Source organism: Vigna unguiculata, chromosome 3, assembly GCF_004118075.2.
Source record: "Vigna unguiculata cultivar IT97K-499-35 chromosome 3, ASM411807v1, whole genome shotgun sequence".
In the NCBI taxonomy this organism is placed as follows: Eukaryota; Viridiplantae; Streptophyta; class Magnoliopsida; order Fabales; family Fabaceae; genus Vigna; species Vigna unguiculata.
The window spans coordinates 24,648,824-24,674,315 of NC_040281.1; the positions used below are offsets into that span (position 1 = coordinate 24,648,824).

General features: G+C 39.6%; 1 protein-coding gene and 1 long non-coding RNA gene across 2 annotated transcripts; one reads left to right on the forward strand and one right to left on the reverse strand.

The window, feature by feature from the left end:
- Positions 1-16,508: 16,508 nt before the first annotated feature.
- Positions 16,509-17,876, reverse strand: LOC114179053. The gene is made up of 3 exons (XR_003603422.1): positions 17,357-17,876; positions 16,902-17,140; positions 16,509-16,727 (listed from the first exon to the last, which is right to left on the reverse strand). It is a non-coding gene; the product is annotated as an uncharacterized LOC114179053 (long non-coding RNA).
- Positions 17,877-19,565: 1,689 nt separating this feature from the next.
- On the forward strand, positions 19,566-20,751 carry LOC114179128 (cell number regulator 2-like). Its single transcript, XM_028065351.1, has 4 exons — positions 19,566-19,833; positions 19,942-20,013; positions 20,121-20,333; positions 20,650-20,751. Exons 1-4 carry the CDS (start codon positions 19,620-19,622, stop codon positions 20,724-20,726), a joined length of 576 nt encoding a protein of 191 aa, XP_027921152.1. The 5' UTR covers positions 19,566-19,619; the 3' UTR covers positions 20,727-20,751.
- Positions 20,752-25,492: the final 4,741 nt, after the last annotated feature.

Below are 25,492 nucleotides of genomic sequence, written 5' to 3' on the forward strand. Positions count from 1 at the left end.
TTATCTAGTGGATTGAGACAAGGCAGGGTTGGTGTTAATTTGGTGGCCTATGATAAGTGAAATTGCGTTTGAATCAGGGATGTCAATACGGTTTTAGTCACTGTAGCATTTAAATTAATCTATTGATTAGCATTCTGAATCTGTCCGCCAACCCCCCCTGTGTTTTATTGTTTGTTCATCTGGAAAATTCGCTTTGAATAAAAATATTGGTCGTTGGGAGACGACTTGGTTCACTTTCATGTACTGCATTTAATATGTTTTAATTTGGTGGGGTACAGCCTCTATCAATTTCCCACGCTCCGTGACTAAGCCTCACCGGCTCCACCTGCATCAACATTCTCTGCTCTCGATCATCGCCAAACACAAGCAGATAGGGTGAGCTTATGAAAACAACATATATCATAACAGATATCAAATAACCAATTAAACAGATGAAACTCTACAAGTATCAAGGTACCATCTCTTAATCAATTCTCTAACGTCTGGCCACAACCAGACCATTCGGGTTCTACCTCTGCTAGTGATTACCCCAAGGTAATTTGCTGCCAAACCTATCGGCCACAACCGACAGAGCACGTGCAGGAACCAATGCCACGGATCACACACCGTAACGCTAGGTGGAGTTCCCAATTACGAACATAGTCCGTTATGTCCCAAGACTACCAAACTCGTCAGCCAACAACTGAGGAGGGCAATCTAACTGGACCCATCCATACTGGTCACAACCAGCACACTCACACCGGTAACACTCGCCAACCCGAGCTCAACACAAGGGTTCTTCGTGTTCATCCGCCATCCCGAGCTTAACTCGAGGGATGCCATTCCGAGCTCAACTCGAGGAATGTACGTGTTTAACCCCTATCCCGAGCTCAACTCAAGGGATACGTTCCGAGCTCAACTCAAGGAACCCAACAATCTTACCTTTAAAGCACCACCAAAAGCCTGGTAGAACACCCTACAAAGTCCAATAACTAAGACTTACAGCAGCCAAATCGCCTAGTAGGGGACACGTACCGCTAGGCGCCACAGCTTCCAGACCGCCTGGCGGGAGACACGTACCGTCAGGCGGCAAGCGCGTAAAACACGCAAACACAACAGCTACCGCCTGGCGGGACAGCCCCCCACCGCCAGGCGCCCACGCTTCAGAACCCTACAGAGGTTACCGCTACCGCTTGGCGGTATACATTTCATCGTCAGGCGCCTCCCGTCATGCAGACTCCCTGTTTCATCGCTATCGCCTAGCGGGTAATGCTATACCGCCAGGCGCCGTACCAGAACCCAGTCAGATATTGTTTTCTCTGATTTCTCTGAACCCCACTCAGTTATTAAGACTCAATTCATGCATTTGCACTCCCCCCCTAGAGTACATTTTTTTCCAGTGATTATTTCCTCACCAAAATTTGGTTCTACCATTAGAAGCCCTCTCATCCTATCTTGCTAGTGTGTTTCTTTACTTAAGAGTAAATGACAATTCACCAACAGCCAAATACAACTTATTCATTAAGCCCGCACAAACATGTGACTCTATCTTGATACTTAACCTAATTAACTGTACCAACTACTTCTGCATTCGTATTTCAGTCAATAAACCCTTATATGACAGATTTATTTTTCTATCTAGCCAATAGTTAAAATATTATATACTCAACTACACTACACTCTTCTCTCCTCTAAGTATCCAATTTATCTCTTTCCACTGATTTCATCGCACCTCCTCGTGTCTACGAACTATCTACAAACTATCACCGAAATCAGTCTGCACCAACCCAACCAAAACCCCAAAACACCACTGGTGCACGCTGCCGCCTAGCGGTAACCTGTCTTCCGCCAAGCGGTGTATCAGACCTGGAAAATAAACCAGTTTCTGTTATGCCTGCCCACTTTCCCATGCTCTCCTTTCTCGCTTCTCTCGTCCATTCTCTCTCTTCTTGGTACAAGAAATCCAACAATACATTCCTCTAATTCAATACTAATTATATCCAGCAATAATCATACCCAACTATACCTCATATGTACCCCAATTCCCGATCCTAGGGTACTTAGTCACTATTTCATCACATCTTACCATTAATCGAGTAAATTCGTACACGATTTACCATCACAACATCATTTAGCCGGTTCCTTTGTCTTTCCCTTCGATCAGATTTTCCCCAGAACCCAGAAAAACACAGAAATTGCCCAATGTGACTCGCGTCGCTTGGCCGGTATACATCACCGTCGGGCAACTCAACCAGAACCTAGAAACTGGGCTTTCCAACACGCATTGCCTAGCGGTTGGGAGTTCACCGCCAAGCGGTTTCTCTTCAGAAACCCAGAAAAGGCAAAAATGATATGCGGCGCCTGGCAGCTATGAATAGCCCATCAGGCGGTTTCTGGAAAATTTCCAGAAATCCAGAAACCATTAACAGCACGAAAGTAATGCATACATTTCATATCACAGGCTATATAAAACAGGTTCATACATAAAAACTAGCGTGAAAGCTCCCCTAACCTGGTTTTTCTCCGCTTAAAGCTTGACGATTAAGTGTCCTCCCTTCACCAATTGGCTCCTTAGCCTTCTCTCAATGCAACCCCAAAGATCACACTCCAATCTCACAGACACTCCAAATTCTCGTGCTCTCTCTCTCTCTGGTGTATTTTCAGCTTGCCAAACCTTTACTACTTACCCACTTTTCCCTTTTAAAGTGTGCCTAAAACTAGGTTATTAACCTAAAACGAAATTACCACTTAATGGTGGTTAATTCCCATTCATTGCCCCTTTATGGTCTGTTTCACAGCCACCCTTATTCTACCCTTCCACTAGGATGTTCCTCAACTCTTCATATTCAAGCCAAAACCAAAAATATCAAAAATTAACGTTTAATATGAGTTGTCCAAGGCTCGAACCCACAACCATGCAATCCCCAAATCAATATCAAACCACTTAACCAATTCAGATTTCATGCTAACAATCATATTTCAATTGTCATATTATTTCACAACATGGTTAGGCTATATTAAAATAACAATGAATAATACACAAAATGGCATACATAGAACTTGAACCCAAGTCCTCTCACACAAACCAAAGTACTCTCAACCACATGAGCTAGCACTTAGCCACATCATTTCGCTCATAATTTAATGTCATAATTAATTCTTCCACCCGCATTTATTAATTAATTAATTATTTAATTAATTAAATTTCACGGGTCTTACATTACCCCCACCTTTAAAAGTTTTCGTCCTCGAAAAAAGAGAACTTACCAGAGAAAAGATGAGGATAAGATCGCCTCATGACATCTTCCATCTCCCATGTCATTTCTGGAGTTGCCTCATCCCATAGCACCTTCACTGTTCTGATCTCCTTCCCTCTGAGTTGCCTTACTTGAGAATCCAAGATCCTCACTGGTCCGACGCCAACAGTCAAGTCCTCTCGTACCTGCACGTCATCCTCCTCCAGAATGTGCGTAGGATCCGCTATGTATTTTCTCAGCTGCGACACATGGAAAACATTAGGTAAGTTTGCCAAGTGTGGCGGTAAAGCGATCTTATATGCAGCAGGTCCAATTCTCCTCGTGATCTCGTCTGGACCGATGAACTGAGGAGTCAACTTCCTCGATCTAAAAGCTCTCCCTATGCCAGCTGTGGGGGTCACACGGAGAAATACATGATCACCCGCCTCAAACTCAAGCGGCCTCCTCCTCTTATCTGCATAGGATTTCTACCGATTCTGAGTGGCCTTCATGCGATCCTGTATCATCTTCACGTTCTCGGTGGTCTGCTGTAAGAATTCTAGACCAAGCACTATCGACTCTCTGTCATGTTGCCAGCACAGGGGTGTTCGGCATCTCCTACCATACAATGCCTCGTAAGATGCCATCCCGATGCTGGAGTGATAACTATTATTATACGTGAACTCCACCAATGGCAGCATATCACTCCAAGTGCCCAGATGATATAACACACACGTCCTCAACAGATCCTCCAACGACTGGATAGTCCTCTCAGACTGTCCATCGGTCTGAGGGTGGTACGCCGAACTCATTCTTAGCTGATTACCCAAGGCCTTCTGCAAAGACTGCCAAAACCTCGATGTGAACCTTGGGTCTCTATCTGATACAATACTGGCAGGCACACCATGTAATCGGACCACCTCTCTGACATACGATTCTGCCAGCTTATCCAAGGACATCTTCTGATTTATGGGCAAGAAGTGTGCACACTTCGTCAACCGGTCTACAATTACCCAGATGGAGTTGTGTCCTCTCACTCATCTCGGTAAATGTGTGACAAAGTCCATGGAAATGTTGTCCCATTTCCACTGAGGAATATCCAGAGTCTCCAACATACCACCTGGCCTCTGATGCTCAATCTTCGCTTTCTGACACACCAAGTAAGAAGCGACGTAATTAGCCACATATGTCTTCATACCGGTCCACCATAATGTAGCTTTCAAATCTTTATACATCTTAGTCCTACCTAGGTGTATGCTAAGACGGCTCTTATGCCCTTCATCTAAGAGCATCTTCCTCAACACTCTACTACTGGGAATACACACCCTCTCTCTGAATCGTAGAATACCGTCCCTGCCCATTCTGAAGTCCTTCCTCTTCTTAGTACCCAACTCACTAATGATCTACTGCAGTTCCTGATCATTACCCTGCTCCACCCGAACCTCTCTAGAAACTCGTTGGTGATCCTCAGCATACTACATCGTATCTGACCTTCCCCCATATCCAGTCCCAAGTTCATGTCTCGTAACTGTTCTAGCAACTCCAACTCTCTAATCATCATAGCTGCCACATGAACTCTATTCCTGCTCAGAGCATCAGCAACGACGTTGGCTTTACCAGGATGGTAGAAAAGCTCAAAGTTGTAGTCTTTCAAGTACTCCATCCAGCGCCTCTGCCTCATATTCAGCTCCTTCTGATCAAATAAATATTTCAGACTTTTATGGTCGCTGAATACCTATAATTGAGCCCCATACAAGTAATGTCGCCAGGTCTTGAGTACAAAAACCACTGCAGCCAACTCCAAATTGTGAGTTGGGTAATTCTTCTCATGCACCTTCAACTGTCTCGATGCATAGGCCACAGATCGTTTATCCTGCATCAACACACATCCCAATCCCTGATAAGAGGCGTCACAATTTACCTCAAACATTTTAGTCGTATCAGGAATCGCCAACAATGGTGCTGTAGTCAACCTCCTCTTCATATCCTCGAAGCAAGCCTCACACTCATTGGTCCACGAGAAAGGCTGATCCTTCCTAGTAAGTTGTGTCAAAGGACTCACCATCTTGGAGAAACCCTCCACAAAGCTCATGTAATACCCGGCTAAGCCTAGAAAACTCCGCACCTTAGTGACTGTTTCTGGCCTCTCCCACTTCACCATTGTCTCGATTTTGGCAGGATCTACTGCTATCCCTTGGGCTGAAATCACAAGACCCAGGAATTGTACCTCCTTCAGCCAGAACTCGCATTTCGACAGTTTCCCCTACAGCTGATGCTCTCTGAGAATCCCCAAAACCACTCTCAGATGTTCTGCGTGTTCTTCTACTCACAGAATATATCAAAATATCATCAACAAAAACCACCACAAACTGATCCAAATATGGTCGGAAGATCCGATTCATATAATCCATGAATATGGTCGGTGCATTAGTCACCCCAAACGGCATCACCACATACTCGTAGTGGCCATAGCGCGACCGAAAAGCTGTCTTCTGAACATCCTCCAGCCTGACTAGGATCTGATGATACCCCGACCTTAAGTCAATTTTTTAGAACACTGCAGCTCCCCTCAACTGGTCCAGAAAATCGTCAATCCTCGATAGTGGATACTTATTCTTAATATTTAACTTATTTAACTGCCGATAATCGACACACAGTCTGGAACTGCCATCTTTCTTTTTCACTAATAACATCGGCGCACCCCAAGGCGATGCACTCGGGCGTATTAACTTTTTCTCAAGCAGATCTTCAATCTGCTTCTTCAGCTTAGATAACTCGGCCGGTGCCATCCGATAAGGTGCCATGGATACGGGACTGGCTCCAGGGATGAAATCAATGGTGAAATCCACATCCCGACTCGGTGGCAATTCCGGAATCTCATTCGGGAAGACATTTGCATACTCCTCCAACACAGGAATCCTGCTAATTTTCTCTGCAGTACTCAACTTCTCTGCATGAGCCACAATCATGAAACATGTGGCTCCATCCTCCATTTCCTTCATAGCCTGATTAGAAGAGATGAGCTCCAATCCTGCTGTCTCAGGGAATACTACTCTGCGTCGTCCGCAGTCAATCACCACATGGTTGCTCGACAACCAATCCATACCCAAAATGACATCTAGACCCTCTATGGGCAAACAAATCAGATTCACCTTGAATCTGCGGCCCGCCACCTCCATAGGGCATCCCACGCAACCAGAACTGGTGGATACCTCCCCTGACGATGGTGTGGCGACTATTAACTCGCATCCTAGCTCTCGTATCACAAGTCTGAGCCTTCTCACACATTCATTAGATACGAATGAATGGGTAGCTCCTGAATCATATAGCACTACCACACGGTTACCAAACAATAAACAAGTATCATGTACTAGGTTACCTGACTGAATCGCCTTTGTGGTCGTCAATGCAAAGACACGCCCTGGTGCTCGGGGCCTATCTCCCACTGGTTTCTTGGCTGGTGCACCTCCAGCTGGTTTCTTATTAGGACAATGTCTGGCATAATGTCCTGTCTGGTCACACACATAGCACTTGCCAGTGCTACTGTTGCCTCCAACGCTGCCAGAGGGTTTTGGACAGTCCCTCCTCAAGTGCTCACCACCACAGTTAAAACACTCTAGTTTCCTGGAAGAAGATGATGGTCTGGTATATGGCTTCTTCTGCTGTCGGGGATCAGTGGTGGTCCTCTATGGCTGAGTCCCACTATTGGGTCCCGTCTCCAGCTGCTCCACCGCCTTGGCCTGCTCCACCAAGATCGGACACTCCAAATTCTCGTGCTCTCTCTCTCTGGTGTATTTTCAGCTTGCCAAACCTTTGCTACTTACCCACTTTTCCCTTTTAAAGTGTGCCTAAAACTAGGTTATTAACCTAAAACGAAATTACCACTTAATGGTGGTTAATTCCCATTCATTGCCCCTTTATAGGCTGTTTCACAGCCACCCTTATTCTGCCCTTCCACTAGGATGTTCCTCAACTCTTCATATTCAAGCCAAAGCCAAAAATATCAAAAATTAAAGTTTAATATGAGTTCTCCAAGGCTCGAACCCACAACCATGCAATCCCCAAATCAATATCAAACTACTTAATCAATTCAGATTTCATGCTAACAATCATAATTCAATTGTCATATTATTTCACAACATGGTTAGGCTATATTAAAATAACAATGAATAATACACAAAATGGCATACATAGGACTTGAACCCAAGTCCTCTCACACAAACCAAAGTACTCTCAACCACATGAGCAAGCACTTTGCCACGTCATTCCACTCATAATTTAATGTCATAATTAATTCTCCCACCCGCATTTATTAGATAATTATTTATTTAATTAATTAAATTTCACGGGTCTTACACCAGACGCAGCAAACCAGTGGCTGAAGGATATAGAGAGGATATTCGATGTGAAGATGTGCCCGGCCGAGAATCGACTATCATTCGTTGTATACATGCTCACAGGTGAGGCAGAGCATTGGTGGATATGCATGAAGTCCATCATGGAGGAGAGGGACGAGCTGGTCACGTGGGAGGCTTTCAGGGGGAAGTTCCTCTCAGAGTATTTCCCCGACAACGTGAGGTATGCCAAGGAGGTGGAATTCCTCTAGTTGACGTAGGGAGGGAAGTCATTGACCGAATATGCTGAGAAGTTCAAACACCTCAACTGCTTACACTCTACTGCTCGACGAGGAATGGAGGTGCCGCAAGTTTGAGAATGGTCTCCGCGGTAATATCCGCTTGATGGTGGCTCCCTTGTCCATAAAGGACTTTGCCGCTCTGGTGGAGAAGGCCAGGGTGATGGAGAAGATGAAACGGGAGATAGAAGGTCAACGCCCACAACAGCTACAGCAACCGTAGAGGACTGGTGGACCATCTGGGTCCAAATGAGGAGCGGAGGAGGCCATATGATAGACCCCACCATCAGTCCCAAGGGTCTAGGAGCTTTTCTCCCCAACAGGGTCGAGTGTAGTGTTATATATGTGGAGGCCCTCACCTGAGGAACGCTTGTCCACGCATTGAGGGTTACCGCAGATGCAACAACTGTGGCAAGGAGGGCCACTTTGGAAAGGACTGTCCCACTCTTGCTAGGGCAGCGACACGCCCTCTGGTTCAGACCCCTCACCAACACCAGTGGAGAGACAGAGGCAACAGGCCTCAAGCGATAGGTAGGGTGTATGCCATGACTGGAGCAGAGGCTGTAGGCGCAGATAATCTTGTTATGGGTCGATGCATGATAGCTGGTGAATCTTTGTGTGTACTGTATGATTCTAGAGCGACACACTCTTTTGTGTCAATTGCTTGTGTGGAGCGTCTAGGTCTACCGGTGCGCGAGCTACAGTGTGAACTTGCAGTATCTACCCCGACGTTGGGTCTGGTCAGGACGTCGTCCTTGTGTGTTAGGCTTCTGGTAGAGGTAGAGGGACGCAGGTACAAAGTAAATATAATCTACTTACCTCTAAAGGAGTTGGAAGTAATCTTAGGGATGGATTGTCTCTCTGCCAATCGCATTCTGATAGATTGTTGGGAGAAAAAATTGTTGTTCCCCGACTCAGAGGAGCTTGAGTTGGTGTCTCCTCAAGGTATGGTGAAGGAAATTCAGAGTGGCGCACAATGCTTCATAATCTTCGCCCGTATGGAGGTAGGGGAGAAGGAGGGAACATCGGTCATATCTGTGGTGCATGAGTTTGAAGACGTATTCCCGGATGAAGTACCAGGGTTGCCTCCTAGTAGAGAGGTGGAGTTCTCTATTGATCTGGTACCAGGAACAGGCCCGGTGTCGATGGCTCCATATCGCATGGCTTCGGCAAAGTTAGTGGAACTCAAGAAACAGATAGAGGAGCTGATGGAGAAGCAGTTCATCCGACCCAGTACTTCGCCTTGGGGAGCACCAGTGTTGTTGGTGAAGAAGAAGGATGGGAGTTCACGCCTGTGTGCGAACTATAGGCAACTGAACAAGTTGACTATCAAGAACAAGTACCCCCTCCCGTGAATTGATGATTTGATGAATCAACTGCATGGTTCATCAGTGTTCTCCAAGATAGATATACGGTCGGGATACCACCAGATTTTGGTGAAGGCGGATGATGTACAGAAGACTGCCTTCCGGTCATGGTACGGACATTATGAGTACGTGGTGATGTCGTTTAGTGTGACTAATGCCCCGGCAGTATTCATGGACTATATGAACAGGATCTTCAGACCGTTCCTAGATAAGTTTGTTGTTGTCTTCATTGACGACATCCTTATCTATTCCAGAACTTGGGAGGAACAAGCAGAACACTTGAGGTTGGTGCTCAGTGTCTTGAGGGAGAAGAAACTATATGCCAAGTTGTCTAAGTGCAAGCTCTGGATGGACGAGGTACAATTTTTGGGGCATGTGATATCTGCTCACGGGATAGCGGTGGATCCAGCAAAGGTGGATGTAGTGGTTAAATGGGAAAGTCCTAAGTCAGCAACTGAGATCAGGAGCTTTGTGGGATTAGCTGGCTACTATATGAGGTTCATAGAGGGATTCTCCAAGATAGTGGCACCTTTGACGCAACTCACTCGGAAAGATCAACCTTTCACCTGGACAGATAAGTGTGAGGAAAGTTTCCAGAAGCTCAAGAGGAGATTGACCAGTGCGCCGATACTAGTAATCCCTGACATGGGGAAGCCTTTTGAGGTCTATTGTGACGCATCCCATCTGGGGTTGGGCTGTGTGTTAATGCAGGAAAAGAAGGCGGTGGCCTATGCTTCAAGGCAACTTAAGGTTCATGAAAGAAACTATCCCACTCATGACCTAGAGTTAGCAGCCATAGTGTTCGCCTTGAAGATCTCGAGGCATTATCTTTATGGTGCTCAGTTCCGTGTATTTAGCGACCATAAGAGTCTCAAGTATTTGTTTGACTTGAAGGAGTTAAACATGAGACAGAGAAGATGGATGGAATTCCTGAAGGATTATGACTTCAAGCTCCTATATCACCCAGGGAAGGCGAATGTAGTGGCAGATGCCTTGAGTAGGAAGACTGTACATGATGCACACCTTATGATTAAGGAGGTGGAACTGCTGGAGAAGTTTAGGGACATGAGGCTACAGGTGGAGTTGGGGTCCGAGTTCATTAGATCTAGTACCCTGACTATATCTAGTGACTTCTTGACCTCGGTTAGGGAGAGGCAGTTGTTGGATGCCAGTCTGAACAGAGTCAGAGAACAACTTGGGTCACATGAGGCTAGGGACTTTGTTTTGGGTGATGATGGCATACTACGATTCCAGGGCAGAGTGTGTATACCTGATGATGTTGAGGTAAAATGGTTAATCCTTGAGGAAGGACATAAGAGTCATCTTAGCTTACATCCTGGCATGAGTAAGATGTACCAAGATCTCAAGGAATCCTTCTGGTGGCAGGGAATGAAGAAGGATGTTACTCAGTTCGTATCAACCTACTTAACATGTCAGAAGGCAAAGGTGGAGCATCAGAGACCCGGTGGCAATCTACAACCCTTGGAAATACCAATGTAGAAATGGGACAGCATCTTCATGGATTTTGTGACCCACTTGCCACGAACTTTTAGGGGGCATGATGCAATCTGGGTCATAGTGGACCGACTAACCAAGAGTGCTCACTTCTTGGCGATGAACTTGAGAATGCCTATGGCCAGGTTGGCCCAGCTGTACATTAGGGAGATAGTGAGATTGCATGGAGTACCGTCAAGTATTGTGTCAGACAGAGATTCGCGGTTCACTTCACAATTTTGGCAGACGCTACAGAGTGCTATGGGTAGCAAGCGCACCATGAGTTCGGCTTATCATCCTCAGACCGATGGCCAATCTGAGAGGACCACCCAGTCGCTTGAGGACTTATTACAAACATGTATATTGGATCACCTGGGAGCTTGGGATGAGGTGTTACCTTTGATAGAGTTCACCTACAACAATAGTTTTCATGCGAGCATCGGCATGGCGTCATACGAGGCTCTTTATGGCAAGAGGTGTAGGACCCCTCTCTATTGGTATCAGGATGGGGAGGCAGCGCTTGTTGGACCAAAGTTATTAGAACAAACTATCGAGAAGGTGAGGATGGTGAGGAACAGAATGCAGGCTTTCCAGAGTAGGTAGAAGGCTTACGCTGACCGTAGAAGGAGACCTTTAAAGTTCGCAGCTGGCGATCATGTGTTCTTGAGGGTGACCCGAACCACTGGTGTGGGAAGGGCTCTCCGCTCAAAGAAGCTTTCTCCTAAATTCCTTAGTCCCTATCAGATCACGAGGAGGATTGGACCAGTGGTCTATGAGATAGCTTTACCCCCACAGTTGGCAAACCTTCACCCAGTGTTTCATGTCTCACAGTTGAGGAAGTACGTGTTTGACCCGGCTTATGTGTTGGAAGCCGAGGATATACAGATCAGGGAAGACCTCATAGTGGAAGTACCACCCATCGCTCTAGAGGATAGCAAAGTTGAGGAATGCCGAGGAAAGGCGGTCAGCCTGGTTAAAGTCATCTGGGATCAGAGGACAGGTGACTCGACTTGGGAGTTGGAGGAGGACATGAGGAAATCACACCCACATCTTTTTACCTGGTAAGCTTTAATTTTCGAGGTCAAAAATTTTGTTGTTGGGGAGAATGTAAGGCCTTATTCTTTTTATGCCTTTAATAAAAAGGGTTGCCCCAAATCTAATGGCCCTGAGAGTTGGCCCAAAGGATAAAGCTGAACCCTAGTCTGCCCTAACGTTTCCACTTTCACTCTCTCAGAAAAATCAGTCGTCACCTTTACTTCTCTCTCACAGAACGCTCTACTAGGGTTGGCTCTAAGTCTTCTTCGAGCTAACTCAAACCCAGCTCCTACTCCAGGTAAGTCACTCCTCAGCTCATGTTTCCTCTTTTCATTGCCTATGTTCATTGTTTACCGTTAGGGTTTGGTGATGACTCGTCCTTTTTCTCTGTTTTACCATTCGTTTCAGCTCGTTGAGCATCCTAGAGACAGTCGTGCTCACGGTGTGCGTGTCGGAGCGTTCCGCTAGCTTGTTTTTCAGGTACGGGAAGCTAGGGTTCGCCCTTTCTTTTGAGTGATATTGTTTGCGCCACTATTTTATCGTTTAAATATGTTTGGTATGTTGATGCGAACCTGGGTATGATAATTTTGAGCCATTGGCGATCTGTTGAGTGGTAATGCACGAGAGAACAGTGGTGAGCACTGATTTTCTCACCTAAGCGAGCATGTCTCGCCTAGGCGAGATCAATAGAGGCTTGCCAAAGCTGTTTCACGCGAGCGGCCGCTTAGACGACCCAGGTATGTTCTAAGTGAGCGAGCGTCTCGCCCAAGCGAGAGGGGTCTCGCCTAAGCGAGAAGGGTCTCGCCTAAGCGAGATCCCGTGTAAGCTACTGTTCCCCTTTTTCTAGCCCTCGCCTAGGCGAAGGGGGCTTGCCTAATCGAGAGCCTCTCGCCTGAGCGAGACCCTTCAGCCTGAGCGAGGAGCTGGGCGAGGCAGTGTGATTGTGTGGTCGTTTCTGGAATTCTGAAATGGTTTATGCTTGCTTGGATGTTGATTATTGTGTTAAATGCATGAGACAAATAAATATGCATGAGTGATGTGATTCATGAATTGTAAATGATGGTTTTGGCATGAACCTTCACATGTGAAATGAATGAGGTGGTTGGTATTAAATTGACCTGACATTGGCATGAGATGAAATTCCACTACGTTGGTTGAGAATGATGAGTGGGTATGGATTCAATGGAAAAATGAAGGAGATGGATTATGAAGAACTAGTATGTGATATGTATGTGTAAATCTGTATGATGAATCTTTCTTGGTTGATTTAGCATGTTTGGTCCGTGTTAGTGCGTAATTCCTTGGAGACTCTAGGTGAGACTTTCAGGGTCGCGCTACAGTGGTCGGGACGTAATTTCATGGCCCCTGTTAGTGGGTGTCCATGGTGGTGCCCCATCTGTATAACTTGGTAAGGATTCAAGGTAAGGTTGCACCCTAACACTCTAAGGAGTCAGTTAGTCTCACCTAGAGCAGACTGACCCCTGTGGTGAGAGTAGTAGGAGGCCCGAAATTCATTAAGGGCTAACCTTGTGTGTGAGGGAAATTGATTCATTGTAACACTTATAACACATAGCTCGGGGGTGAGCAGCTCGGGGGTGAGCAGAGGTATCCACCACAAGCGTAAGCATCCGCTGAATCCGACCAGGCCATATGTATCTGGATGAGTCGAGTCGTGTCTTAGTATATTGTTTGAAAAGTCATAACATACTTGGTTGATATGTGTATATGGGATTGTGAAAATATATTTGATTGTATGGATGAAATCTTTTGTGCTCTAGCTTACCCTACTTTCATTGTTGTGTGTTTTGTTGTATGGTACTCTCTTTTGCGATGATCATCAACTTGTTGGTGTGAGCAGATGCGAGGAACACCCGTGGACAACAGGGAGGTGATGGTTCCGCTGCATAGTCTGCGTTGACTGGACCTTATTTCCTTTATGGGCTTTTCTTTAGGGCTATGGCCCATGTACTTGTTCGTCCTTGGATTTATATGCCTTTTGTTAAACTTTGTATACAGTTTTCTTTTGGGCATCGTGGTGTGCCCTAGGTTGTAAGGAGTTGAGTTTTAAACTCCAGGAATGCACTAGTACGTTATCTTTATGTGACGCTTCCTTTAATTTCACAAATTAAATTAAATGGGATGTTACACTAACTTCTTAATCTGAAGCAAAAATGACAAAGCACAGAGTGGGGGTCAGAAAATAAAATTTTGGGCCTCCATTAGTTGCAAGAAAAAAAACGGTGTGGGTGTACAAAATATTTTGGGCTAAAATAGAAACAAAGTCTCAAAAGAAAATACATAAAAGATTAAAACAATCTCTTTTTTTCCTTTTTATTTATTTATTTATTATTATTATCCTATTATTATTATTATTTAGACAAAGAAAAAACCAAAGAAAAAACTTATTTACTTCTCTCTTTTTTTTCTTAATAAAACAAATTATTATTATTTATTCTATTATTTTTTTAGCCGGACGAAATTGGGTGTTGACAATTATAAAGTTTAGCGGAGGTTTATTAGGAGAGGTTAGAATAAACTCAAGTACTTCATACATGTAGATAGAGTTTCTTAAACCCCAGGTAATTGCTAAAGTTTTTTTTTTTTAAACTGCAAGAAAAATTCATTTCCTTCTTACTTTTTCATAATACCTCTTTTCTCACCTTTTGAATACTTATTCGTGTTGCTCATGTGACCTAACACGAAATATGATCATTCTCTTCTTGCCTAACCTAAGAGTCCACATTACTTCCTTTTTATCTAATCTCAGTTCAAAAACTTTCGTTTGCCCTCTTTCAATCTCAGTGAAAGATCTTTCGTTTGCCCTCTCTCAATCGAACCTTCCAATTTCTGTGGATTTCTTTTTTCGAATCTTTATCATCAGTGAATCGTAACTTCGAATTGGTAATTAATGACTTTCGATTTTTTTTTTCAGTTTCATGTTAATTTCTCACATTCCCTCTTTCATCCAAATTTGTTATGCATTATGCAATTGTAGGTTCAATGGCTTTGGTTTGTGCGTTGCAGGTTCGGTTGTTCGTGTTGCTTGATAACTACTTCATGTGTTCGCAGTTGTTTCACAAGTTTGCTACTTGACCTAACCTAAAGCTATTACAACAAGTGAACAATAGTTGTTGTGTGTGTAGATGGTGTGTTTGTGATTTCCTTAGGTGCGTCAATCTCCTTTGGGATTGTCCAATCAACTTCCCTTTGTTCAAGCAACTTCTGCCCCAACACCATTTTCTCTCAGACAAGTTTGGAACCAAAATTTTGTTTCCCTTCTTTGATGGACTATATATAGATTAATATCATGTTATTTTCAAGCATCGCTAGTTGTTACTTCTTGTGGTTACAAATGTGATCACAAATACCTAACATTGGGATACATGTTATTATTAATCTAAAGCTCAATGGTTTTGGTTTGCAAATGCATTTTCAGAGGTATGGTGATATCGCTATGTTCTTCTTGTTTGAATCTATGCATGACTTGGATACTATTTTTTATTACAAAGTGGTACCCATTGCAATGGATAGAGCTATCAAAGAGATAGTGATTAGTATTGTGCAACGTAGTGTTTCCATGGCAATACAAACTACAAGCTTGTTTTAAAGGTTTGCATATTTTTTATGCCTATAATTGCTTGATTTTTGAAATCCCATTTTTTGTAATTCTAAATTTAATTCCATTGAATTTAATCCCAAGAATTAACACTTGATACCTCTTTAATTTTGTTACTATATCACTAACGAAAATGACTTAATTGTATCAAATTTTTCAAAATAGGAACTAAATTAAGATAAAAATAGAGGGACCAAATTAATATTTTATTACAAAAATAGAGATCAAAGGTATAATTTAACCTTCATTTTATTATATACTATTTATTTAACAAAATCATGTTTTTATAATATAAGGTAATCATAAAATTATAATTATATTTATTATCATCCAAACCTAATAATAGGTTCTCTAGAGAATGTTAACTTTTTCATAATGTGTGCTTGTTCATAATGTTAACTTCTTCTTTTTTCACGCTCTTATGTCTAAAGAATAAATTTTAAACTATAATCTTTGTTAACCTCTAATTCTAAACATATCTAATTGGTCCGGATAATATTCAAATGCTCGAAACGATTACTTTTAACATTTCTTAATCTACATATGCATAATATTTGCCATATGCTTATTTGTTCAAAAGTTATAAAATAATTTTGTTGATTTTTTTTATATTTTACTGTAGTTTTTAAAAATATATGGATATACCTCCACTTTGGATATAAAAACAATTTGGAGTAATTTTTAGACATATATATCTACACGGGTAGCATGGATTATTAAAAGTCATTATAACTAAAAAAGGTCAGGATTATTTTTAATAGACAAAGCAACAAAATTGATTTTAGGCAACCCAAAAAAAACCTTGACCTAATGCCAAAAAACCGTGGCCTAATCTTTAGGCAAGGAATTGGTAAGGAATTTGTAATCATTGTGTAGGTGATTGTGGCCTATACTATAGGCAACAGTTTTTTTCCTTTAGGCTGCGAATTTTAAAAACTGTTGCCTAATATATAATAATTAAAAATTGTTGCCTAAGATATTACAATAGAGAATGGTTTTCTTATCGACTTAATGCAACAATTATTTTTGTGTTCCTTATTCTTTTTGTCACATTTAAAATTATTATTTAAAATAAATATATTTTATTAAAGTAGTAGAAATAAAATAAAAATAAAATTTAGACTATATTAATTAAAACACTTATAATATATAACGAAATTAAAATTTTTCCATATATTGTAATATTGTCTACATTTCCAAGTAAAGTAATTACAACTAAATAAAAATAAAAGTAATTACAACTAAATAAAAATAAAAAATGTACAATTTATCTTCTCTACAGTTTCATTCCTCTTTCATCTTGATCTTCAGACATGTACCATTTAAATTTTTTATGACTCTTCTTCATCTTGATCTTCACCATCATGCTGCCAAAAAAAATATATTTACATGCAAGTAGAAAGCCAAAATGGAATGGAATAATAATGCCACATACGATGAAGGACAGCACACAAAAGCAAACGTTCCGAACATTACTAATTCAAATAAAAAAATTTGCATACAAAACAAAACATAATGTTGTTATAGTAAAGCAAGAATACCTTCTAATTAAAGTTGAAACCACCAGAAGGCACTGAAGGAAATTCGTGACCACCAAAGTTGAACCCTGACTGAGAAGCATCCCGTGGAGGCACAGTTTCATCATCTTCCTCCGTCCAGTATGTCTCAAGAATCTTCACTGCCTTTTCATAAATCTCAGTGTTATCATAACTCTGTAGGTTCTCAATTTTCTCTAACCCCTCAGCATCATCAATCATTTAGCCATATATATTCACGCAATCTACATGAATTAAAATAGAACTAACTTATTAAAATGGCATATTAAAACAAAACTTGACAGTAATTAAAATTGTGGAAGCTAACAAAATGTAAGGAAAAAAAATTCAACCAAAACACTACTAGGAAACAAAAACCAAAATTCCTTTGAAATTTACGGAGTAAAGATCCACCTAACTTACATCTCTCCAAAGGGTAAAAAGGAAATAGCATATCATACCTCCTTATTGAGCGACTTCAGCGACATCCTCGGCGTCCCCATGTTCTTCCAGTAAATGTCAGTGGCCAAGGGTGCCCTCTCAAACGCTCCTCGGTGACCGAAATCCCGAAGTGAACCAAAAACACCATGACAACGGCGAAAAGGAAGTGAATCCAGAGAAGAGAGGACCCCTTCTCTATGTTCGTGATCGTGGTTCTGGAGAAGCCATCGTCGATGACGGCGGTGCCACCGGAGATGTTGAGCGGGAGGAGAACGGTGACAGCGAGCACAGCGAGAGAGAGGAGGAGGGCGCAGCTGCCGCCCTCGATGAGAAGGAACTGCGCAGCGTCAGTGCCGCAGTGGCGGGCGATTTCGCGGCCAGTGGCATGCCAGACGGCGATGAGCTTAGAGGCGAGAGCAGCGGACCCCGACATGCGGCGCAGCTTGACGAAGAAGATGACTTTAGTGTCTTTGATTGTGTGTTTAGGTTTAGCGGTGTCTCTTTAGTTTTTGCGCAATGTTTAATTTTCAATCGGAGGGAAATTTTAGTTTTGGAATTAAACTTTTTTAATTTATTTTAGGTCATGTTTTAATATATTAGGCCACTTTTTAAGGCAACATTTGAATGAACTGTAGTATAAGTTATTAACATTTTGAAAATTGTTGTTTTAGGTACTCTCTAAGTCACATTTATAAAAGTGTTGCCTTTTTCATGTATAGGCAACATTTTTTTGTTTGTGGATAAATTCTATGTTATTTAAAGTTAAAAATGATGTAGTAAAAATGTTAGGATTATTTTTGAAGAGATTTTTTTTTAAATATAATGTTATCACAATTAAGATTGAAAAAAAAAATCAAATAAAAGTAACAAAAAAAAAATTAAGCGAGATTGTTTAATGAAAATGATATTTATAAATAAAATTAAAAATGACGTGAAATTCATAAAAATTCAATAAATAAAGTAATTTACCACTAAAAATTCTTACATTACATGTAATTTTTCTTGCAAATTTGTTTAAAAAATTTACAAGAAAAGACTTTTTTCTGCTATTTTTACTAAAAATTCTCACATTACATGTAATTTTTTTTGCAAATTTGTTTAAAAAATTTACAAGAAAAGACTTTTTTCTGCTATTTTTACTAAAAATTTTAATTATCAGGTAATTTTTTCGTGAGAAATTATTTTCTACGAAATTATAAAATTCGTAAATATTTTCTACAAAATTTGTTATGAAAAGTGTTTTATACAAAATATTTTATAAAGTAAATTGATAACAATTTTCTGCAATTTTTTTCATAAAAAAATTATAAGTATTTCCTATAAAAAAAATTAAAACAAAATTGAGAGGTAATATGAATTTTTTTAGTAATGTATTAAAATTTGTATAGTTTTGATATCGATTTTTTTTTTGTATCACCTAAATATATAAAATTTTTGTTGTTTCTAGTGACAATCTTTGACTAAATATCATAAGATTTTATTTTTATTGTTTAAAACTAAAAATCTTGGAATAAGATAATATTTTCTTATAAAAGAATCACTTGAAATCTTTTTGAAATCTAGTTGAATATATCTCTGGTTTGAAACTTTACGGTATACGGTTTTCAATACCAACTATAATTTATTACAAATGTTTGTTAAAGTCAATGTGTGAACTGCTCCTGAGGTTGCAGATATACTGAAAAGGCCAGATAGAAAATAATACAGATGCAAGATTGTTTAAAATACTTGATTGAACCAAAAGAGCATTGAAAGATGAGGTGGCTGCGTTGGTTTAAGGCGTTAGATGAAGATTCTGGCACTTTGTCTCTATCTTTAGTTTAGATCGATTCGATTTGATCTTTGTTCTAGACCAACCTAGTTTTAGATTAAAATTCAAATTAATAAAATAAATTTTAAATATATTAAATATTTAATTAAATGAATTTTAAACAGATTTGATTAAAACAAAAGTGGATCTAATTAAGAAAATTGAATTTTGTACCCGCCCACCATAAACGGTCTTCACTTCCTATCCTTTTTGCACTAAGATTTACGAGGAAGAATCCTTATTCAGTTCAATTATTTAAGCTGATATTCAATGCTCATTACAAGCTGGTACTTTTCTTTGCAACTTCTGATTATTAAAATAATCACAATGAAAAAAAAAAAAAACTACTCCCCATGAGGAATCCCATCTTTAAATTAAGTTCCTCCCATTTATATATACTAAGATAAGCCAGAAAAGTTTGCCTTGCTTAGAGGGTCATTGCAGTAACATAATTCTAGCTAAGTCTAAGAAAAATGTATCCTGCAGTAGGTGAACAAGATGAGTCATATGAAGCTCATCATAGCCATCCAAGCTATATCGTACCAGTGGTGGCGCCTCCAACTTATGGCCGTCCCCATATACCATCTTATGCTCCTCCGTACATCAGCAACAGTGTTAGGGGTCCTATGATCAGGACACAGCGATGGTCAACTGGTCTTTGTCATTGTCTTGATGATCCTGGAAACTGTAAGGCTAAGAACCCATGAATCAATCATCTGGGGTCATTACTTTTTTTCTCTTTAGTACAAACATCAAGGAACTCACATAGTATATGGTTGTTTTTTGTTGTCTAAGGTTTGGTCACCTGCTTCTGCCCTTGCGTTACATTTGGATTGATAGCAGAAATAATAAATAAAGGCAATAGAAGTAAGTTTTTATGCATTATTCATGTGTAGAATATATATTCGAGGTGATGACTCATAATAGTTATATGTACTGCTATTTTTGGTGTGTTTTTTCTGTGATATATGCAGGTTGCACTTGTAATGGGGCTATTTATGCGACACTGCTATCTCTGAGCGGGCTTGCATGCTTGTACTCATGCTATTATAGGTCCAAAATGAGGGCACAATATGAGTTGCCAGAGGCTCCATGTATGGATTGCTTAGTTCATTTCTGTTGTGAAACCTGTGCTCTATGTCAGGAGTATAGAGAACTAAAAAACCGTGGATTTGACTTGAGCATAGGTAATCCTTTTGTCATCTTTTTCCCTCTGGATCTTACTTTTGAGCAAGAGTAGTTTATTGCTATTTTTCTGGATCTTGTAAGTGGAATATTTTGCCAACCATCATATTTCATACTACCATTATGTACTAATTCACATGAGTATAATATTTTATTCTTAAAATAAGGTTATGGTGTTATTGTTTACTCTAAAAGGTTTGGTAATCAGGGTATAATTTTTCTGAACATAAAACTTCATCTTTGTGTTTTTACCACTCCTTTCTCATTTGTATATGAGATGAAACTAACTTGTTGTGAGGGCAATGAACTGAAATATAGGTTGGGAAGCCAACAGGGAAAGACAAGGACAAGGAGCTATACTATCACCTGTAATGTCACAGACTATGACCAGATGAAAAGTGAAACATGTTTTTGTGGCAACCCTCGTAGCAGTTGGTGCTGTTAATTTCAACTACTTGCTGTTTATATTATGTTTGCTGGTTGATTTGAGTGTTTTGTGTCTTTGAGATCTTGCTTTGAGTGCTTTTATAATCCAAAAGAAATGGAAAATTGTGCCAAATCCGACCTGCAGTTATCAGGCTCTATCTGATACAACCCTTTCAAAGTTTCTAACTCAAATTTAGTCTTGTCAATACAAAAACTATTATACCCTCAAAGGTTATCCTAGGAAAAGTTAAAATGGTTCACTTAAAAGAAATAAAAGAAGAGAAATAAAAATACATAAAAGAATATATTGAAGTTTTCTATTGTACCTAGCAATCAATATTATTCACACTTGCTAATCTTAGACACAGAATAAATTATTAGAGTAGAGAACGTGGAAGCTATCTAATTCAGTAATTTCAATAATTAATTTAGATAGAATCTGGAGGATTTTATTTTTCTAACGGTTTCATAATTCAAGTTGACTGGACTCGAAGATAAAATAATGTTGGTGGGCTATATTTTTCTTTCTTTCTATGACATATTGTAACGTCTCATTTAAATAATAATAATTAAATGAAACATTACGATGAATAATATAAGAAGCACGGTCATGGAGTATAAATACTACTCCTTACAGACATCCAAGGTATTTAAAATGGAAATATCAAGGCACACCATGATGCCAATAATAGAACAGAGTAAAAGAACGTGAAACTAACTAGCTCTTTAAGAGTGTCAGGATGTAATCCTTACCTTGAATCCTTATTAAATTATATAATGAGACACCACCATGAAACTCCCACCAACAGGAGTCATGGAATTACGTCCTGACCATGAGATACCACCACGCAACCAACATGGAATTACATCTTGACCAAATGAGGCACCACCATGAGATCTCCCCTAGAGATTCATGGAATTACGCCCTGACCAATGAGGCACCACCACGAAACTATCGTGGTATTGCGTCCTGACCACACCAATACCATGTTCCATCAATCAATATAACATTATTGCTCATACCAATTCCATGTCCACATATTTAACCAATCATCCATTCATATTCCATAATACTATGGCCAATGCTTGAGGAATCCTGTTACTGAAATCAAACACTTCCATGTTGATGATTTCAAGGTGGATCAAAGGCTTCTTGCTATGATAGTCATAAAAATCATAGTTCCACGTGGTAGCAACCATTCAACATTGAATGAGGGATATTTGATACTCATGTATTGCATTCAACATAACATTCAAGTGGATTGGATCTATATGTTTCGTGATCACAAGCTCAAGGCTAAGAGGCTCACAAATTTTAGGCTGTCATATGTGGTTTTGGTATCAAAATTCATTGAATACTTTGAAATTGATGTAGAGGATGAGCTAGAAGAGTCAACTAGACTGTTGAACCATACCTCCAACCAAAATCTGCACAGAATGGGCTTTCTCAAGGTGGGAAATGCATGGACAGCTGTTGGTGTTGTAGTTGGTGGTGTACATGACCATGAAGTTGGCCCAAGTGGTGCAAATCAAGAGGAAGAACCAACTGCTGGACCTATGGACTTAATTCCCTACAACCCTCCAAAGTATAGAGGCCTTGTGTACTCACATTTTGAGAGGATGGTGCTAAACCAACTGCATGAGCTCAATGTGTCCCAACATGCACATCACAACTATTGCAATGAGAGATTCAATGCATTAGATGACCTAATCCATGATATCCATGACATGCTGAACTCATTCCAGACCAAAAATGATCCTCAGGATGACTGAGTGTGTTGGCTATTTAGGATCATGCATTACATCCATGTGTTTGTGCTTTTTCAGTTTGAGTTCTGTCTGTTTGAGTTGGTTGTTTTTTATTTTCAGTCGGCTAATTATAGCAGCTTTATGTTTTTTTTCTGTTTTTAGTTTCTGTTGGTTGTATTATGTTCCAGTATTAATGAAAGGATATGCAATGCTTGTTCTCTTTATGCATTTGTTCTGTTTGATGAATCCAAAGGGGAGAAAATTTGGAAAATGGAAAATTGATCACATTGAACTAAGTATAAGCATTAAAATTGGAATCAATAATCAAATCTGAATTTGAACTCATATTATTGATAGGGGGAGCATGTGCATATTTGTGTGCTTGCTAGCTTGTGTGTATTGCTATTGTAAATGTTTTTCAGGTTCACAAGTTTCAAGCTTAGGTGTTACTTCATCAACCTAATGGTATCCAACCAATGGGAGAAGATAGAAGAAGATTGAGTTTGGCTTCATCAAATCAGGGGGAGATTGTTGACATGAGAAGCCAAGGTGGTATGCTTCTTGAAGATTTAATGAAGCTCTTTTAAGCTATCTTGAAGCCATTACCATTGGAATGAAGCCAACATTGATGAAGGAAAGGAGATTTGATGATATCAATGTTGATCAAGGTTGGAACGTGTGCTCTCCACATGATTACATCATTAAAAAAGTGTATTTGAAGTTTGTAATTCATATTGTTGACCTTGTAGCATTAATTAGATGTATTTGATCTTAGGTGTGTCTTTTAATCTGTTGAATGGTTTTTCAACAGGTTAAAAGGTTGGCTGTAGTAGTCTTAAACTACAACAAATTCAATTAGTATATTTATTTTTTAATCGATTGATTTCACTTAAGTCAAGTGAAATCAACCAATTGATTTGGAAATCAACCTATATAATTTCATAACAGTTTGACTATAAAAGTTGTGATTTTTGAAAGAGAGGTAAGTTGATCATTTTTTAGCGCGAATTTGTTCTAGAAACTCCTGGAAACTCTCTCCTTCCAATGGCTACTTGGAGATATGCAATTTTGCATGTTGCATTATTGATTCGCATAAAGTCAATAAGTTATCACAAATACTCTATTATGTAATTGGTTTCTGGTTAGTGACATAATATTCTCATGTAAGAATTTTTTAGTATGGTATATATGTTTCAATTTCACCACAAAAAAGGACTATGATGGGTCCTTAGAGACGATTGAGAATATGTGTTGGATATGATACTCCCTCAATAATAAAATATCTTGAACAACCAATAAGAGACTTATTTACAGTTCGACTTATTTACAATTCGACTTTTTGACTATCACTTTGATGAATAAGTTTTCCAACATTAGGAAGAGAAAGAAAAAAATTGGAAAAGAATATTTGTTAGAATGAATTATCATTATCTTATCTTGATCCTCGTACAAAAGAATGTAAACTAGAAGTTCAAAGGATAATTCATTTACAAAATTAGTCAATCAATTACCAAATATTCTTATTGACAGAAAGGGTAATCAAATCATATATAACAACTGGTAATGCTCCGAGTATATTTGATATTATTTCGTAACACGCCTGAAGCGCGGTAGGCTTGTTAGTTCCAAAGACATATTTGAAGCGTGGTAGGCCTATTGGTTCCAAAGATAAAAACTCTTGAATGAGAAAGGGAGCTAAAATGCAAGATGACCTAATCGAAAAGGTGGAATCCCAAAAGATTCATTTGACCTAATTAATGATTCGGTTCCAAAAGAACTTCAGGTACCTGAAATTGTTGAAAATGATGATATCTCGATAAATTATGTCATGAATCATATAATATGGAACCAAAATGAAGTCAACATTGACAAAACTTTTACATATAATATAATGATGAATGCTATGAATGACAATGAGGATTAATAACCAATGATCATTGAAGATTGTCGATAAAGACATGATTGGCCAAAATGAAAATATGCAAATAAGCATAATTAGATTTGCTTGTTAAACAAAAGGATTTTGAACCTATGGTTCGCACACCTGAAGGTGTGAAACCCCTTGGGTATATTTGAATTTTTGCGCAAAAATCAAATAAAGAATGATGAAATTGTTAGATACAAAACACAATTGGTTGCTCAAGGTTTTTCACAAAAACTTGATATTGATTTGTGAAAATACATATTCTCTGGTATTGGATGCAACAACATTGCAATATTTGATTATCCTAGTTGCACAACAAAGTTTGCATTTACATCTAATGGATGATGTTACAACTTATTTGTACGACTCTCTTGATAATCATATTTATATGAAAAATCCCTGAAGGATTTTATTTTCCCAACAAGGTAAATTCTAAAGAGGGTTATTTAATAAAATTAAGCAAGCCCTTTTATTGATTAAAGCAATCAGGGTGCGTGTAACATAAACCGTCTTTTTGAGTACTTATTAAAAGAAGGATATAGAAATTATCATATGTGTTCTTGTATTTATATGAAAAGATCCAAAAGTGAATTTTCCATAATTATTTTTTATGTAAATGACATAAACATCGTTGAAACTCCTAATGAGCTCACAAAATCAATTGATTGCTTAAAGAAAGAATTTGAGATGAAGGATCTTGAAAAGATAAAATTTTTGTTTGAGATTACAAATTGAGTATTTAAATAAAGGTGTTTTTTATACATCAAGAGGCTCATATAATTAAGGTGTGTAAAATGTTCTAAATGGACAAGTCACATCCATTATGCACTGTAATAGTTGTGAGGTCGTTAGATGTTGATAAACGCTATTCTTAGATCTCAAGAAAATGATGAAGATCTTCTTGGTCCAGAAGCACCATATCTTAGTGTCATAGAAATTGTTCTTGCAAAGAACAAATAAGATGAGTTAGGCACAAGTGTCACCTTACCATGTAGTCCGCTATCTCCTCAGTTGGTCTCTCCCCGTTTGATACATGTCAGCTTGAACCCAGGAAGGGTTACC

Coding starts and splice junctions, on each gene's coding strand:
- LOC114179128 (XM_028065351.1), top strand. CDS start 19,620: ATGTATCCTGCAGTAGGTGAACAAGATGAGTCATATGAAGCTCATCAT. Junction 20,014..20,120: donor AATAAATAAAGGCAATAGAA/GTAAGTTTTTAT, acceptor TGATATATGCAG/GTTGCACTTGTAATGGGGCT. Junction 20,334..20,649: donor TGGATTTGACTTGAGCATAG/GTAATCCTTTTG, acceptor ACTGAAATATAG/GTTGGGAAGCCAACAGGGAA.